We start from the raw sequence: 17,131 nt of genomic DNA, 5'->3' as shown, positions 1-17,131 counted from the left end.
AATCGTGCACCTGATCAGTTTTCCCCTTTGCACTGGCTGATAGAAAGCTCAGGGCAAATAGGTGGTTGATCTCCAGCAAAAGTCTAAAATACTTTTGGTACCCATTTGAGATACAAATACACTGAGTGGCCAGATTATTATGCGTTCAGAGATCATAATAATCTGGCCACTCAGTGTACACCTGTAAACCCACACCCTGTCTAGTACTTCCCCTCTTAAAAGAATATAAAAGGCAAACTTCCTCTACACCATCACCACTGCCCCTTTTTCTGATTCTCTTTACTTCAAAACTCCGTCTGCTAATATCTCATCGGTCCACTCCAACCAGAATTTGACCCTCATCGCTCTATAAAACTCCTATCATCCATGATGGTCTTTCCTTTTATTATTAAATCCCAGAGGTGAATATCCAATCCATGAGAAGCATCTGAAGTAACAGTTAATTTGCCATCTTTATCCTTGTGGAAAGGTTTCTTCACTAGCTTTCAAGACCTTCCTTGCTTTCCACCTTACTATCTACCTGCCTGTTGGTCTCCTTTGTTGGCTTCCTCTAACCCCCGTAAACTGTAAGTTAGAGTGAAGCAGGGCTCAAACTCCCCAAAGTGTGCTTATCAACAGTCTCCCTCTAAAACTCATCTAGTCTGGAATTCTCAACCTTAGCACTATTAACATTTTGTTGTTGTTTTTGTACTTTTCCTTTTAATCTGTGCGCCTTTTTAAAAAAATCTCAACGTCCCCCCTTTGGCAATCATAAGCCTGTTCTCTAGATCTATGGGTTTATTGTTTCTTTTTTTTTATTTTTATTTCACATGGAAGTGAAATCATAGAGCATTTGTCTTTCTGACTTATTTCACTTAGCATAATATACTTTAGGTCCACCCACGTTGTTGCAAAGTGCAACATTTCATTTTTTTATTGCTCAGTAATATTGCATTTTATATATACACATCTTCTTTATCTATTCATTTCTGGACACCTAGGTTACTTCTATATCTTGGCTATTGTAAATAATGCTGCAATGAACATAAGGGTACATATATATTAATTCGTACTTTTGTTTTCCTCAAATAAAAACCCAGAAATGATATTGTTGGATTTTATGACAGTTCTATTTTTAATTTGAGGAAAATCCAGTTTTCCATAGTGGCTGCACCATTTCGCAATCCCACCAACATTTTAACAATATTAATCCTTCCAATCCATGAGCATGGTATGTCCTTCAATTTATTTGTACCCTCTTCACTTTCTTTCTTCAGTGTCTTACAGTTTTTTAAAGACTTATACTCTTTTGACCTAGGTTAAATTTATTCCTACTGTTTTATGCAAATGTTAATGGGATTATTTTAATTTCTCCTTTTGAGTATTAGTGTATAGAAATGCAACAGATCTGTATATTAATTTTGTATCCTTTACTGAATTCATTTATTAGTTTTAATAGTTTTTTGGTGGAGTCTTTAGTGCTTTCTATATATAGTGTCATATCATCTACAAATAGTTTTATTTCTTCCTTTTTGATTTGGATGCCTTTTATTTCTTTTTCTTGTCTCATTGCTTGGCTAGGACTACTAATACTACTATGTGGAATAGAAGTGGTGATAGTGAGCATCCATGCCTTGTCCCTGATTTTAGAGAAAAGCTTTTGGCTTTAACATTTTGGCCCAGATCAATCTCTGTTGTGGGAGACTGTTCTGTACATTGTAGAATGTCTAGCAACATTCTTGGCGTCTACTCACTAGATGCCAATAGCAGCCCCAATCAAAAATGTGTCTCCAGATATTGCCAGAAGCCCCCTGGGGGGCAAAAATGCTTCTGGTTAAGAACTATTGATCTTGTTCTTTGGCTTTAAATACCAGCTATATACACAGGCAACTACTTAACTTGTCTATAGCCTGAACCTCTCGGCCAATCATCGTCTTCTCTGCACTTATATGCATACCAAGTACATCACTTAATATGTCAAAACTACTGATTTATACTCCTCCCCATATGTGCCCTTCTACCTTGTCTTGCTCGATAACTGATACCTTTCCTGCTTTTAACTTCACACTTTTATCCATCAGTAAATCGTACAGGCTTTGCCTTCAAAACATATCCCAAGTCTGACTTCTTTCCACTACCAACCTAACCTAAGCCCATACAATCTCTCACCGAGATTATTACCTCTTAAAAGTCTCTCTGCTTCCACCCTGGCAGCCCTACATGTCCAACATTGTTAGAAATGTAAATTCTACTAATTAGTAAATCAAAAACTCTGAGGATGACACAAAGAATGGGTATTAAGTCCTCCACATCAAACACCTAAGCCACTCCCCTGCCCTCATCTCTCCAATTATATTCCCTAAACCACTTTCTTCCTAGCTTACCCTGCATTCATACCAAACTTCCTGCATCCTAAACACACTCAGGACACTCACATTACAGGGCCTTTTCATTAGTCGTACCTCTTCCCTGGAAAATTATTCACCCTCCCAGATAGATATTCTTTAAGTCTCTATTTAAGTGTCACCTTCTCATTGAGGCCTTCTCTGGCTATATAAAGTAAGAACACCTTCTTCCTAAACCAGCCTCCTTTATTACTCTTAATTTTTCACCAAATTACTTGTCATTATCTAACAGGGCATATATGTTTTGTTTATTGTCTGCCTCATATGGACAGAACTTTATTTTATTTGCTGCTCTACTTTCAGCAACTAGAAAAGAATCTGGTACTCAACAGGTTGGTAGCAGTGGTAGTGGAAAGAAGTCAGAATTGGGATATGTTTTGTAGGCAAAGCCTGTACGATTTACTGATGGATAAAAGTGTGTTGTTGCCCAGCTGGGTGTGGCTCAGCAGTTAGCGTCAATCCAGGAACCAAGAGGTCACAGGTTCGATTCCCGATCAGGGCCTATGCCCAGGTTGCAGGTTCGATCCCCTGTAGGGGGCGTGCAGGAAGTAGCCAATCAATGATGTTTCTCTCATCATTGATGTTTCTTTCTCTCTCCCTTCCTCTCTCTGAAATCAATTAAAAAAATATATTAAAAAAATAAAAATAAATGTTAACTTTCTCAGGGAATGGTTGCTTATGGTTGATTAGAGGAAAAATACAATATTATTTAACTGACAAGAAAATTCAACAGAAAACAGAGCCAATCCAAACTGTAAGGTGAATGAAAGGCAAAATGCAGCATTTGGGAGTAAAGGCTAAGTAGTTCACAGTAAATAAATCACTGGTTAGCAAAGTTTAGGAAGACTTCAGAACTAACCCTAGAAGGAATGTAGGCTTTATGGAAGCTGAAGACAGATGAAATTCCAGAGAAGAAAATACCATGTGCAGTACCAGGGAAGTAGAAGAGATCTGCTAAGTATAGTTTTCCCAAAGTGTGTTCATTGGAAATATCATTACCTTGAAGAATAGTTAAGTGAAAGGATGGGAAAAGATAAGAAAAGGCTGGATTAAATAACTTTAAACAGGTTTCTTTAATGCAAGACTTCTTGTTGACTTTAACATGTGTAACATTAACCTCTAAGAGAGGAAATATAGTACAATATGTTTCCCTGCCTTAATCACACAACCTTTTTTGTTTTGGTCAAATACAAATGTGGCCTACCTTCATTTTTATCTCTAACTAGAGGCCCGGTGCATGAATTCGTGCACGGGTGGGGTCCAGCCAGCCTGCCCCAATCAGGGCTGATCGGGCCAGGCCAGCTGGGGGGAGGGGCCGTGGGCAGTTGGCCGGCTGGCCCCACCCCCTGGTGGAACTCCTGGTCAAACTCCCAGTCGAGGGGACAATTTGCATATTAGCCTTTTATTATATAGAATGTTAGTGACATTTTTATCTGTCCTATTTTGCTATAATTTGCCTATTAAGTTAACATAGTAATAATGTCTCCCCAAACAAAAGACCCCTCTTATTACTATATTTAAGCCAAGTCAAACTCTTAATTCTGAAAACAGAGGCCAGCTGAAGATTAACACAAATATTCCACTTGGGAAATAAAATCCTGAATGTTATTTTCACCACTCCATTCTCTCTTTTTAATATATTTTTATTGATTTCAGAGAGAAAGGGAGAAGGAGAGAAAGAAACATCAATGATAAGAGAAAATCATTTATTGGCTATCTCCAGCATGTTCCACACTGTGGACCAAGACCACAACCAGGCATGTGCCCTGACCAAGAATCAAGCCATGACCTCCTATTCATAGGTCAACGCTCATCCACTGAGCCATGCCAGCCAGGCTCACCACTCCATTCTTTATTCAATTTGTAATAATCCAATATGAGAACAATTTAAGCCTATAGTATTTTAAGTGTTTTTTTAATGCTTTAAGCCTATGTGTGGGAGGCAACCAATTCATGTGTCTCTCTCACATTGATGTTTCTCTCTCTGTCTTGACCCCTCCCTTCCACTCTAAAAAAAAAAAAAAAAAAATCAATGGAAAAAATATCCTCGGGGAAGATTAACAACAAAAGAAACAAGCAAAATCATACCACTGCAGCAGCTGAAAGGTACTGAAGAGATCACCAGTCCAGTCTGCCACATAGGCCCCATCACCATTTTTATAACAAAGAAATCATGATGCCTTTACTCAGTCAATAATCAGGTACCAAAAAAAGCAGCAGCGCCCAGGTCACCTAACATTCCAGTACAGTATATGGACATGTTTTAACTAAAGAAACTTTAAAAATTAATAAAGAATAACCTAAAACATTATAAAATCTGAGGTAAATCAAGTCTTGAAAATACATGGTCAAAGAAAGAAAAGACATTTTTTTTTCTACAAAAGAGGCAAGACAAATCGTAAAAGCTAGAGATTTATTATTTTGTGATTAATAACTGTCAAATTTGGTTATGACACTATCCCACACTGTATACCACCATTCACCAGTACAAGTTTTTAAACCAGACTGAGGCATAAGGCAGAGAGAGCAAAGACACATGAGTAATCCTGAACAACTTCCTCTAGCCATGCCTCCCACCTTGACCTTCATACAAGTTTTCCTCCTGGGGAAAGTGTCAGAACAGTGCATGGCTGGTGGGCAACCTGACCTCTTGACCCTTTTTAAAAGCAAGCAACTTACAGAAGTAATGCAATTCAACTCGTATTTCCTTTGATTTTATTGGTCTGAACTCATTTTAGGTAACTTTAACATTTTAATTTCCTGTACATGAGACTATAATGACCTAAGAGAATACTGAACCAGAGTCAGCCAAATATATTACTGACCCAAAGTTATGTTTAATTGGTCCTAAAGGAATGTACCACACCAACAATTTGAGAGTTAGGCAAACAGAACTTCTCTGAGGAGGAAAGAAAAAGGCTGTAGAACAGCCAAATGTACTCAACATTGTTTAAACGGCTCTTGTTTATCACCCCTGAATGATACCTGTTTACTACATTATATGCACAGAAATCCTAACAGAACCTTGGTTACCAGTATTATTTAGGCTGGCCCACTCCAGGATAGATCCCCACCCCCTCCCCCAAGTTCCCCTCTCTCTGAGGCTCTGAAAAGCACAATATTTACCTATTTCTTAATAAACTACCGAAACACTTCAGAAACAAGTAGCTCACAAATCATTTTAAATTCATGTATTGCCTGTGCATGAGAAATCTGATAAACCCAAAAGATAGATCTATTTTTATATGGCGATTAAAAATAACTGAAACATCAAGACACTTTCAGTGAAAGCAACATTTCAATTACAAACTGTAATGCCTGTTAAACTATCTATGGGAGAAGCTGAAAAGTCCTAGGCAAATGCACTTTTGGATTATTATTACAGTGCTCCTTCAGTCTGCACAAAAATTAAGGTAATTTACAATTAATCAGTGAATGTTGAGACAATGTTACATTATGTTGTCTGTACAATTAAATGTCCTGAAAGAGATAACCAGAATCAGCTTTTCTACTAAATAGTCAACAAACCTGACTAACTGGCACTTTTGCTGAAAAATGTTTATCAAAGATGCTGTAAGATTCTACACAATTAGAAAATACTTAACTTGAAAGTATTTCCTTATCTTTACTTTTTTAGTTTTAAGTGTTTTGCTCAAGATAATCTACTGCTGTATGTTTCTAGAAATGCATTCCCAAATGTGCATAATATATTGTATACAAATAAAGTAAAACTGTCAGTAGTGTAAATCTTACAGCATTTTGTTTGCAAAAATACATGCCAAAGTCACAATAAGCAATATTGTAACCCCAAATTATAGATTTGCTTCTTTTAATGCTTTTATTCTACATAAATTACTACCATAGGCTAATGTTTAAAAAGCAAATAAATTGGACAGATGCAGGACAAAAATCTGTTCACCCACTATAAAAGGTGATGTTTTTTTAAAAATTACAATAAATGCAGAAGTGTTTGATGCATGCAGTAGCCTTAAATGAAAAAGCATTGATTCCCATTGTTCCACAAGGAAAAAAAAACACACAGAGAAACCCACATTATCTTACTGTACTCCACCTTAAAATGCATCATATTGGGTTTGTTTATAACAGCACAGAATTTCAAAAGTCAAAATGAAATAAAGCAGGTATTTTAAAGATTTAAGAGCCGTTATCAAAAATAAATTACATTTTTTTCAAGATACAGAAATGCTGCTATGATGGCTGGGAGCCCAGTAATCTTTCAATAGCCGCATTGATATCACCTCCCGTTGCTATGAGCGCTTGCAAGTTTGCTTCACGGTTCAAAAACCCCATTGCACTGAGTTGTTCCAGTTGTTGCTGAAATCTGACTTCTGGACTCTGTAGCTGTCAAGAAAAAAAAAATTAACCAAAAGTCTGAGCTACAAAAGCACTGGCCTCTCTTGAAACATGTTCAACATATTTAAAAGACCACTAGCACTTTATTTTGCTAATTTATACCTAAACAATCATGTCAAATAGATCACATACTTAAAAAAATTTTTCATAAACTTAACCATTATTTTACATATATTTAAGAAGCTCATAAATAAATAGGAAATCTAATATGCAAATAGCTTAGAATTAGATTACTTATTTTGTAGCTATTGACCAACTGGGTAATTATAAAGGCCATGTCCTTCTGTATAAAATTCTAAAGTTCTAATGAGGCTTATTTCTGCACTAGCCAAAGTCTTCAGAAAAGAGTTCCAGTTTCAGGCCCACAGACTATACTTCTGACAATTCAGCTGCGTCATATCTTTCTTCAGAAATGAGGTTAAGACAAAAATACATAAATGATTAATCAACCCTGCCAACCTGATAATGGGGAAGCCTATAGATTATTCAACTTCTATAACAACTCTCTCCAACAGCTAAAACCTTTTTTCTTATTAAGTTCATGAATTTTTACTGAGCCAGAGCTATGCAAGGTACTGAGGATACAAATACTTGTGTTAGATAAAACCCTGCCCTGTTTATTGTATTTAATAAAACTTGAAAATCAGAAAGCATGCTATATTTTTGTCAGGCAGAAGTTTGGAGGCAACCTACCATGCCAGATTTGAACTATAATCATCTGTGTTCAACGGCAGATTCTTGGTTAAGCCAATAAATACTTCCAGATACAAGAACATTATTACGAGCCCACATTTTTTAGACATATTTCTGAGGTATATTCATGTAACACCAACTTACTAGAGGAGGTAGTAGTGAGGTAGGATGTTTTTTAATCTTTTTAAATTTTTTCAATTGCAGTTGACATACATTAGTTTCAGGTGTACACTCCAGTGATCAGACATAATAAAACTTAAATGATCATTCTGAAAAATCTCACACACATCTGACACCATATACAGTTATACCCTATGCTGTACTTTACAGCCCTATGACTACACTATAACTAGTTTGTATTCTCAATCCCTTCACCTTTTCACCCACCCCCCTTCCCATCTGTCAAAATTTTCTCTGTATATATGTTTCTGTTTTGCTTGTTCATGTTAATTTTTAGATTCAATTGTTGATAGATATTTGTCATTTTATTGTTCTTATTTTTTTTATCTTTTCTTTTTCTTCTTCTTAAAGAAGACCCTTTAACATTTCATGTAATACTGGTTTGAAGCCCTTTAGCTTTTCCTGGTCTGGGAAACTCTTTATCTGACCTTCCATTCTAAATGACAGCTTGGCTGGGTAGAGTAATCTTGGTTGTAGATCCTTGCTTTTCATCACTTTGAATATTATCTTGCCATTTCTTTCTGGCCTGCAAAGTTTCTGTTGAGAAATCTGCTGACAGTCGTATGGGCACTCTCTTGTAGGTTAACTAACTGCTTTTCTCTTGCTGCTTTTAATATTTTCTCTTTGTCTTTAACCTTTGGCATTTTAATTATGATGTGTCTTTGTGTGAACCTCTTTGAGTTCATCTTGTTTGGGACTCTATGCTTCCTGGGACTTGTATGTCTATTTCTTTCACCAGGTAAGGGAAGTTTTCTGTCATTACTTTTTCAATTTCCTGATCCTGCTCTTCTTCCAGCACCCTCTGATGCAAATGTTGATATGCTTGAAGTTGTCCCAGGGGCTCCTTACACTTTCTTTTTTCTTTTTGCTGTTCTGATTAGGTGTTGTTTCCTTATGTTCCAAATTCTTGATTTTGATTCTCAGCAGCCTTACTCTACTGTTGATCCTCTGTAAATTATTTTTTTAGTTAGTGTATCCTTCATTCCTAACTGATCCTTTTTTTATATTGTTGTTCTCACTAAGTTCCTTGAATTTCTCAGAAAGTTCCTTGAGCATCATTATAACCAGTGTTTTGAACTCTGTACCTAATAGTTTTCTTGCTTCCATCATTTAGTTCTTTTTCTGGAGATTTCTTCTGTTCTTTGTCTCTGCATTTTGGTTGCTTCCCTGTGTTTGTTTCTACGTATTAGATCTGCTATGTCTCCCACACTTGGTAGAGTTGCCTCGGGTAGTGGTGCCCTGTAAGGCACAGTGGCTCAGCCTCTGCAGTCTTCTGAGCTGGGCACTTCAGGTGTGCCCGTCTGAGCTGTGTGCACTGTCCTATTGTAGTTGAGCCTTGATTTATGTTGGTGTCACTGGGAGGGGTTGAGCCTCAGCCATCACTTGGGAGGACCAGCTGCTACTACAGTGGAAGAGCAGCTGAGCCAAGATATCCCTCCTGATTTTAAACCACACGTGGGTGTGGGACCAGCCAGTGCTATGATTCTGCTCCAGGTCGCCGCCCCTCCCAGCAGTCTTCATGTGCTTCTTCTTTAATTCCTTAGTTGTAGTACTTCTGCTCAGCTAGATTTTAGGTGGTTCTGAATGATGATTATTCTGTAATTTAACTGTGATTTTGATGTGGTAGTGGAAGGTAGTGAGTACCATGTTTACCTATGCTGCCATCTTGACTAGAAGGATTTTTTTTTTTTTTAATCAAAATACAAAGACTAGGTAGATTATAGTTGTTCAGGAAATTATTTGGGATAACCAAGTTCCTTATTCCTCCCTGACAAACTTTTATAAAATTAACATATTAAATAATTTTCAAATAGGGACTCCAAAAAAGAATGCATTTTTAAAGACATCTTCTAAAAAATAAGGCAAAGTTTCAGTATTTCTTCTCTACAACTAAAATGTTTCTTTTAGTGTCTAATATAGTATCAAAGGTAACAATTTTTGAAAGGCCTGCTTTAGAATAAATATTCTTAAGATTGTACTTCAGGTTATAATCTGAACCCTAAAAGACTGCCACTTTCTTTCCTTTCATTTTCTTTTGAGAGGGGGAGGGGATTTCTAACATTAAGGAATGTAAAGTGTTAGCAGAAAAGAATCACTACCTGAGGATTTACTGCAGCAAGAGCCTGCAGCATTTGTTGGATAAACTGCTGGTGTCCAGGTTCCGTGGTTCCTTCCGTGGGTCTTGGGTTTTCACTAGGGGCAGAGCTAGAGCCATTGGTTCCTGAAGAGCCTCCAGTGCTTCCTAATGTCCCCAGGCCAGGAGTAAAGCTAGGGAAAGCACAAATTGGTAGTAAACCTAAATTCCTGGACTTATATGTCTATTTCATACAAGAGGCCAGACCAGGGCAGTTGGTAATAAATCAGTCACATTTTAACATAATAGTAGCCAAGTTATACTCTCTAAATGAGAGCTTTTTTTAACTTTGAAAGCTCTGTCTTGAAAATAATCTCAGCAGTCCTGGCCTGTGTGGCTGAGTTGTTTGAGCATTGTTCCATGCACCAAAGAATCTCAAGCTTGACACCTAGCCAGGGTGTATGCCAGGATTTGGGGTTCGATCCCCAGTAGGGGGCATGCAGGAGGCAGCCAATCACTGTTTCTCCCTCACATCGATGTTTTTTTCTCTCTCCCTTTCTCTCTAAAAAAAAAAAAAAAAAAAAAAAAAAAAAAAAAAAAAAAAATCAATACAAATCGTATTAAAGAAATAAAAAACTATCTCAACAAAAAAAAAAGGCAAAATGATATTAAGCCTAATATTCTCCAAGAGAGAAAGTAACTATCATACACTTTCGTAATCTACCCCAAATAAGCCTACCCTGGGATGAGGCCGGGTGCTTCCGTTGCTAATGTCTGCAAACCCTGCTGAATCTGCAACAAGGCCTGCATTGCTCTAGGGTTTGACATTGCCGATAATGTATCAGGATTCTGCATCTAAGGAAGAAAGAAAACCAGTGGTTATTGAGGGATTACAATCAGTGAAGGTAAAATTTAAATGTTTTCTTTGCTATGTTTTTGGAGAAAAGTAAGAAACCGTACTGTTAAGACACTGGTAATCCATAATTTCTTTCCCAAAATAAATACAAGCACAAACCTCTCTGATAGCAAACCTAGTGTGCACATTTTTACTAGATCTCCTCCCACCCAAATCCATCATGAAAACTAATTTTTCATAATAAAAGACAATTAGGAGCTCCTCTGGAAGCCACACCTGTTCTCTTTCTCAAACAGAAGATGAAAATTTTATTTCTAAGCGACAACTCCAAAAGGCACAGTTAACGTAACATGGTAACATGGTGAAAACCACATATTCCTCCTGACCTGTTGCTGATGTAACAATTTTACCAGTAAACTACACTCTAAAACAAGTTCCAAATTTGAAGTTAATACAAATGTCCTGAGTTCAGCTTCACTACTTCCAAATATACACCACCTGACTAACCAATATAGATAGGCTTCCATCATTACAATAGATCAAGAGCACTAAAGAATCTTGGATAAGGTTTTACATGCCTGAGAATCATTTACATAATATTTAACAGAGAACTGCAAAGACTAATAACTTCATAACACCAAGACTGACTTCTTTTCTATCTCTGTAAGTAATAAAATACCATGGCAACCTCAAATACTTTTCAATAATAAAAATCTTCCTTATATGACAACAATGACAATTTTAATCCTGCTAATTCCGAGTTTGAGGAAATGAGATTTACCTCTCGAAAAACAGGCATTCTATTAATTTGGAGGAATTAAAACTTTACAAAGAAACCAAACCTGCAAAATAGGATGTGGTAGCTCTTTCCAATTACTCAAGAATAGTTAATGTATAACATGACACAATGAAGCACTTCGAAGTTAGTACAGTGAAAGAAAATGGTTAATGCATTAACAAAACATTCAAAATCCTAAATTCTCAAAAGCAAAAACAAAATGGTCCTTTCCTCAGAATTTAAGAAATCAAGCAGACCTAGCTGGTTTTGCACAGTTGGCCTGCAGACTGAAGGGTTCCGAGTTCGATTCCGGTCAAGGGCACATGCCAGGGTTGCGGGCTGGATCCCCAGTAGGGGACATGCAGGAGGCAGCCGATCAATGATTCTCTCCCATCATTAATGTTTCTATCTCTCCCTCTCCCTTCCTCTCTGAAATAAATTTTAAAAATGTATTAAAAAAAAAAAGAAATACAAGCAAAAAACAAAGTATCAGCAATGAAATGGGGCTTGGGTAAGATCAAGCTGAATTCTCTTTGAAATGATAGCATTATCAGACTTTATTCTATGTTTTGCTATCAACCAAAGAGCAAAGAAAAATGTTTATCAACAAACTTTTTCAAGCAAACCATTACTGAAGATAGCTAGCATCTTTTCTTACTCACTTGTTGGAGGAAAGTTGGGAGCTGTTGTCTCATTTGTTCTTGAAGCTGAGGATTTCCAGCAAATAGGGGATTATTCAGCATCATCTATGGGGCAAGTGTTCAAACAATTTTAACTGGAAATAATTGAAACAAGTAATGTACCTTGTTTAATAGTCTATCTTCCCCCAAGTGCCTAACCTGGCACTTAAAAAAGAGGAAGGTAGAACATGAATAAAAAAGGAAGGGAAGATACTGTCCACAAGAATGATCTTCAGAAAAAAACAAAAGGCATCTTCTCTCTCAATGAGATTGATGATTATGATAATGACATGCAATATCCTAAAAATTAAAAGCAATCATTCTTAAGCTTTTCTTTGAGCAAAGGTGAATATCTGCTCTTGAAAGAAAAATGGGAGTAACTGGCATTCATAAGGATACATATTCTGCTACACTGACAGAATAAACAATACAGGAAACTATACTTGGTTTGCTTAGACACCTCGACACACAAGTGGCAAGCACAGAGAAAAATCCAGATCTGGAACCACTATATCCACTTGCCAACTATAAAACAGCTGATATCAGGTCCAGAAAAATAACAGCACAGAACAGCAACCACCTTGCCAGAGAAATGGAGCTGCTAGGTGAAAATCAGCCCAGGACTAGCATCAACAGATCTCTGAGAAAAGTATTAAAATACTTTAAGACCTGAAAGATGTAAATCCATTTGAGAACACCAAGATTAGCCTCTGGATTTCACCTCACTATTACCAGAGAAGAGAAAAGTATCATGTTGCCTAACCTTCAAATAGGTATTAAAATTAGAAAATCAGGGTCAATATTAACATGATGCTACATACCTGAAAATAAAATTACAATACATAATCGGTATAACCAGAAACGAATAAATGCTCATAATTTTAAAAAGACAACTTTTGTATCGGTTTTCCTCCAGAGTGAAGCATCAACTAAAAATAATTTACTGTAATTTAAATATCTAAATATACATTTAGTTAGTCTACTTACTGGCCTAAAGTTGGGGGGGAATGATCCTTGCCCTCAACTAGTTAATCATATTTGAAATAATTATATGTAAATGTTGGAAGCAGAGAGAATTCCTCTCTTCCTCCTTTAGTTAATCTATAGTTGCAAAGTGGATTAGGTAATTTTTTTAAAAAGTATATAAAACAGGCCCTAGCTGGTTTGGCTGAGTGGATACAGCATCAGCCTACAGACTGAAGGGTCCTGGGTTGGATTCTGGTCAAGGGCACATGCCCAGGTTGCAGGCTCGATCCCTAGTAGGAGGCGTGCAGGAGGCAGCCAATCAATGACTGTCTCTCATCATTGATGTTTCTCTTTCTCTCTCCCTCCCTCCCTCCCTCTCTTTTCTGCTCTAAATTTAATAAAAATATATTTTTTTAAAACTCTCTAAAAATATATATATATATATATCAGGAAGAAGTTGATGTTTTATGGATAAGTAGAATTTATTTCAAAGTGACCAATAAGTTCATAGTAAATAAAGTAATTCTTGCTAGAGATCAACAAACCCGTTTCTTTATTGGCTCCAGTCAAATACTTTATTATTATAAACATACTAGAGTCCCGGTGCATGAAATTCATGCACGGGGGGTAGGGGGTATCCCTCAGCCCAGCCTGCACTCTCTCCAATCTGGGACCCCTTGAGGGATGTCCCACTGCCCGTTTAGGCCCGATACCGGTGGGATTGGGCCTAAACGGGCAGTCAGACATCCCTCTCACAATCCAAGACTGCTGGCTCCCAACTGCTCGCCTGCCTGCATTCCTGATTGCCTCTAACCGCTTCTGCCTGCCAGCCTGATCACCCCCTAACCACTCCCCTGACACCCTGATTGATGCCTAACTGCTCCCCTGCCAGTCTGATTGCCCCTAACTGCCCTCCCCTGCAGGCCTGACCACCCTAACTACCCTCCCCTGCAGGCCTGGTCACCCCTAACTGCCCTCCCCTGCAGGCCTGGTCCCCCCCCAACTGCCCTTCCCTGCAGGCCCGGTAGCCCCCAACTGCCCTCCTCTGCTGGCCTGGTCACCCCTAACTACCCTCCCCTGCAGGCCTGATCGCCCACAACTGCCCTCCCTTGCAGGTCTGGTCCCTCCCAACTGTCCTCCCCTGCTGGCCATCTTTTGGCGACCATCTTTTGTCCACATGGGGGCAGCCATCTTTGACCACATAGGGGCAGGATCTTTGACCACATGGGGGCAGCCATCTTGTGTGTTAGAGTGATGGTCAATTTGCATATTACTCTTTTAATAGATAGGATAGAGGCCTGGGGCACGGGGTGGGGACTGGCTGGTTTGCCCTGAAGGGTGCCCCGGATCAGGGTGGGGGTTCCCTTGGGGCGTGGGGCAGCCTGGGCAAGGGGCCTGTGGTGGTTTGCAGGTTGGTCACGCCCCCTGGCGACCCAAGCGGAGGCCCTGGTATCTGGGATTTATTTATCTTCTATAATTGAAACTTTGTAGCCTTGAGCGGAGGCCAGGGCCAGCCAGGGTGGGCGGAAAGCTTGGCTTCTTCCATCGCTGGGAGCAACCCAAGCCTCCTGCTTGCTCCAGCTCTGTGGCCACCGCCATATTTGTTGGGTTAATTTGCATACTCACTCCTGATTGGCTGGTGGGCGTGGCTTGTGAGCGTAATGGAGGTAAGGTCAATTTGCATGTTTCTTTTATTAGACAGGATTAATGAAGTTATCACAGTTATCTTCCAGAATTCATGTTATTTGAAAAAGCATATCACCTTAAACTTACTTATTCTTTCTCAGAAAATCATCTCTCATTTGATTAGGATATTTTCTCCTAACTTACCTGTTTATATAATAATTTTTACACTCAGACTTTTAAAAAATATCTAAAAATCAAAATCAGAATAGAGAAGCACAAACTTTAATATAATAACCAGAGTATATGACAAATGTTCCTAAATTATCTATAATAAAAGACATCCATATCTAGCCTGCTTTGTCAACATTTTGCTTTAAAGTAAAAATACAGTAGAGGAAAGTGCTCAAGTCATTTTATAAATGTAGAATTGTTAATACAAATAGCTGGGAATGTGTCTGTTAAAGTCAAAATTTTAAACCAAAATGTACATTCAATGTTAATTATTAGTCAAATATACATTTAAAAACATACGAACAGTATCACTTTACATACATAATTCCACTTTAAGTGCAATAATTACAGTAAAGTGTGGCATTTAATACTTATATATTCAGTTTGGCAATTTGCATATGACTAAAACAATATTTTATAAAATATACCTACATTATACAAAATTAAGAGTATATAAAAATTCACCCCATGTTCTCTATTTCTAATTCCACAAATTTTAAGAGGGCAGAAGTTATTGCTAAAAATTATAGCTCAAAGATATCTGCTATATACTTAAATCAATTAAGATGCAGACTTTAGGAAATAAAAACCACTTCATTTGACATAATGATGAAAGTGATTATCTTTAAAAGCTTCTAGTTTTACAAATGGATATAAACTATAAAGGAAACTATTTCAAATTTCCACCATTCTACAGAGGCTGTTTTTAAAAAATAGGAAATATAATCTACAGGTGATCAAGTCTTGTTTAATAGACTCTAAAATTTTCCAAGACCAATGGTTCTTAATCTAGGGGCACATCAGAATCATCTAGGGAACGTAAGGGTTAAACAAAGAGAAAGATCCAATGCAGTTATACCAAAATTTCTCAGGATGGGATGTTCCCAAGGTAATCCTAAATATTCAACTAGGGTGGAGATCCACTAACTTTTTTCATTATGGCCTCTTTAGTAACAAGTTAGAAAATGAACAAAGGACCAAGTATACAAACTTGGTGTTGTTGGGGGAGTGGGGGGGAAAGGAAGAGATCCATAATGGAAAGAATGAAAACACCATTCCCACAAATTTCTCTGCCTTTAATAAACAATTTAAAGCTATTTTATAACAGCCATTTGAAAATAACTATTACTCATAATCTGTGTGATCTAATAAATAAAAGTACTTCAAGTATATTAACACTGTTCTTAATTACTTTCAAGACTTACATTTCACAAAAGGAAGCAATCCCAAACTTTTGTATTCTTTTCCTAAACACACACACACACACACACACACACACACACACACACACACACACACACACACACAAAGTAAACTTGCACTTCTAGTCAGTGAATGGCCAAGGTGAAGCGGCAAAGAGACAAAGAGACTATCCAAAAAAGTAGATGCACTTTACCTACTTTTCTAGTGTGTTAAGGTAGCACACAACACAAATAGGACAAAATCACAATTATTTGATCAGGCTATTTCAATTCACACTGCAGTCCTTTTCAATACAATTACAAACTCACCTGTGCAGCAAGGTCAGGATTCTGGCTTAGTGACTGCATCATGCTTCTCATGTAAGGGGCAGACAACATGTTTTGCATAAGCTGTGGGTTTTCAGTTATTTGCTGCAACAAGCTCTGCATTCCTGGTGTGTTGAACATACTAGCTGAAAGTTTAAAAAAAACAGATCACATTGTATCAAGGAAAAGATATGTAGACAAAAGTGAAATTTTAAAAAAAATATCATATACACTGTGCATTTTAGCAATTACTGATGAGAAGACATATTACTTACCAATTGAACTAATAAAGAATTTTAAAACTAAGATCTCCAATACTACATGCTAAATATATACCAATAAAGGATGAGTTATGGATTTTAAACATTTTAGTTGTATTCACAGCAGAATCACATCTAATGGAAAGGTTAAGTTCCATAGTCAATTTAAGTAAAAGTTGGATATGGTCAAAATTACTATTGAAAAATCCCATAAAGTGAAGAAGTCTGAGCCAACTGTTCCGTTCCGCCCCGCCAGGATCACTTAACTAGAATCATATTGAGCACTCAATATGCTCACAATTAGTAAGAAGGAAGCCTGCTCACCAACAAAATAATAGATGAAGGACTCCATTCCATTTTCACTGAGTACTGGCACTCACTGATCAAAATGGCAGATACATTTAACATTTCAGAGATCAGAGAGCACAGTGACTAATGGGTAATGTCTGGAGTAAGAATAACTACATTCAAGTCTAATCTAATATGTAATCCTGGGCAAATTATTTGGCTTCTTCATACTT

General features: G+C 37.5%; 1 protein-coding gene across 3 annotated transcripts in view; it reads right to left on the bottom strand.

Annotated features, from left to right (window-relative positions):
• Positions 1-4,783: 4,783 nt before the first annotated feature.
• The window catches only part of UBQLN1 (ubiquilin 1), a 43,578-nt gene continuing 31,230 nt past the window's right edge, over positions 4,784-17,131 (bottom strand). Inside the window, exons 7-11 of one of the 3 annotated variants that reach the window (XM_079790369.1) lie at positions 16,354-16,496; positions 12,002-12,085; positions 10,445-10,560; positions 9,731-9,899; positions 4,784-6,746 (exon numbers count right to left, since the gene is read on the bottom strand). In XM_079790369.1, coding sequence (XP_079646495.1) covers positions 6,594-6,746; positions 9,731-9,899; positions 10,445-10,560; positions 12,002-12,085; positions 16,354-16,496 — 665 coding nt within the window. In that variant the 3' untranslated portion in view covers positions 4,784-6,593. The remainder of the gene's footprint in view (positions 6,747-9,730; positions 9,900-10,444; positions 10,561-12,001; positions 12,086-16,353; positions 16,497-17,131) is intronic. The other 2 variants (XM_079790370.1, XM_079790371.1) reach the window with 2 other exon arrangements.

The sequence above is a fragment of the Cnephaeus nilssonii genome, assembly GCF_951640355.1.
Source record: "Cnephaeus nilssonii genome assembly, chromosome: 14".
Classification (NCBI taxonomy): domain Eukaryota; kingdom Metazoa; phylum Chordata; class Mammalia; order Chiroptera; family Vespertilionidae; genus Cnephaeus; species Cnephaeus nilssonii.
This window is presented reverse-complemented; position numbering and strand designations above follow the sequence as displayed.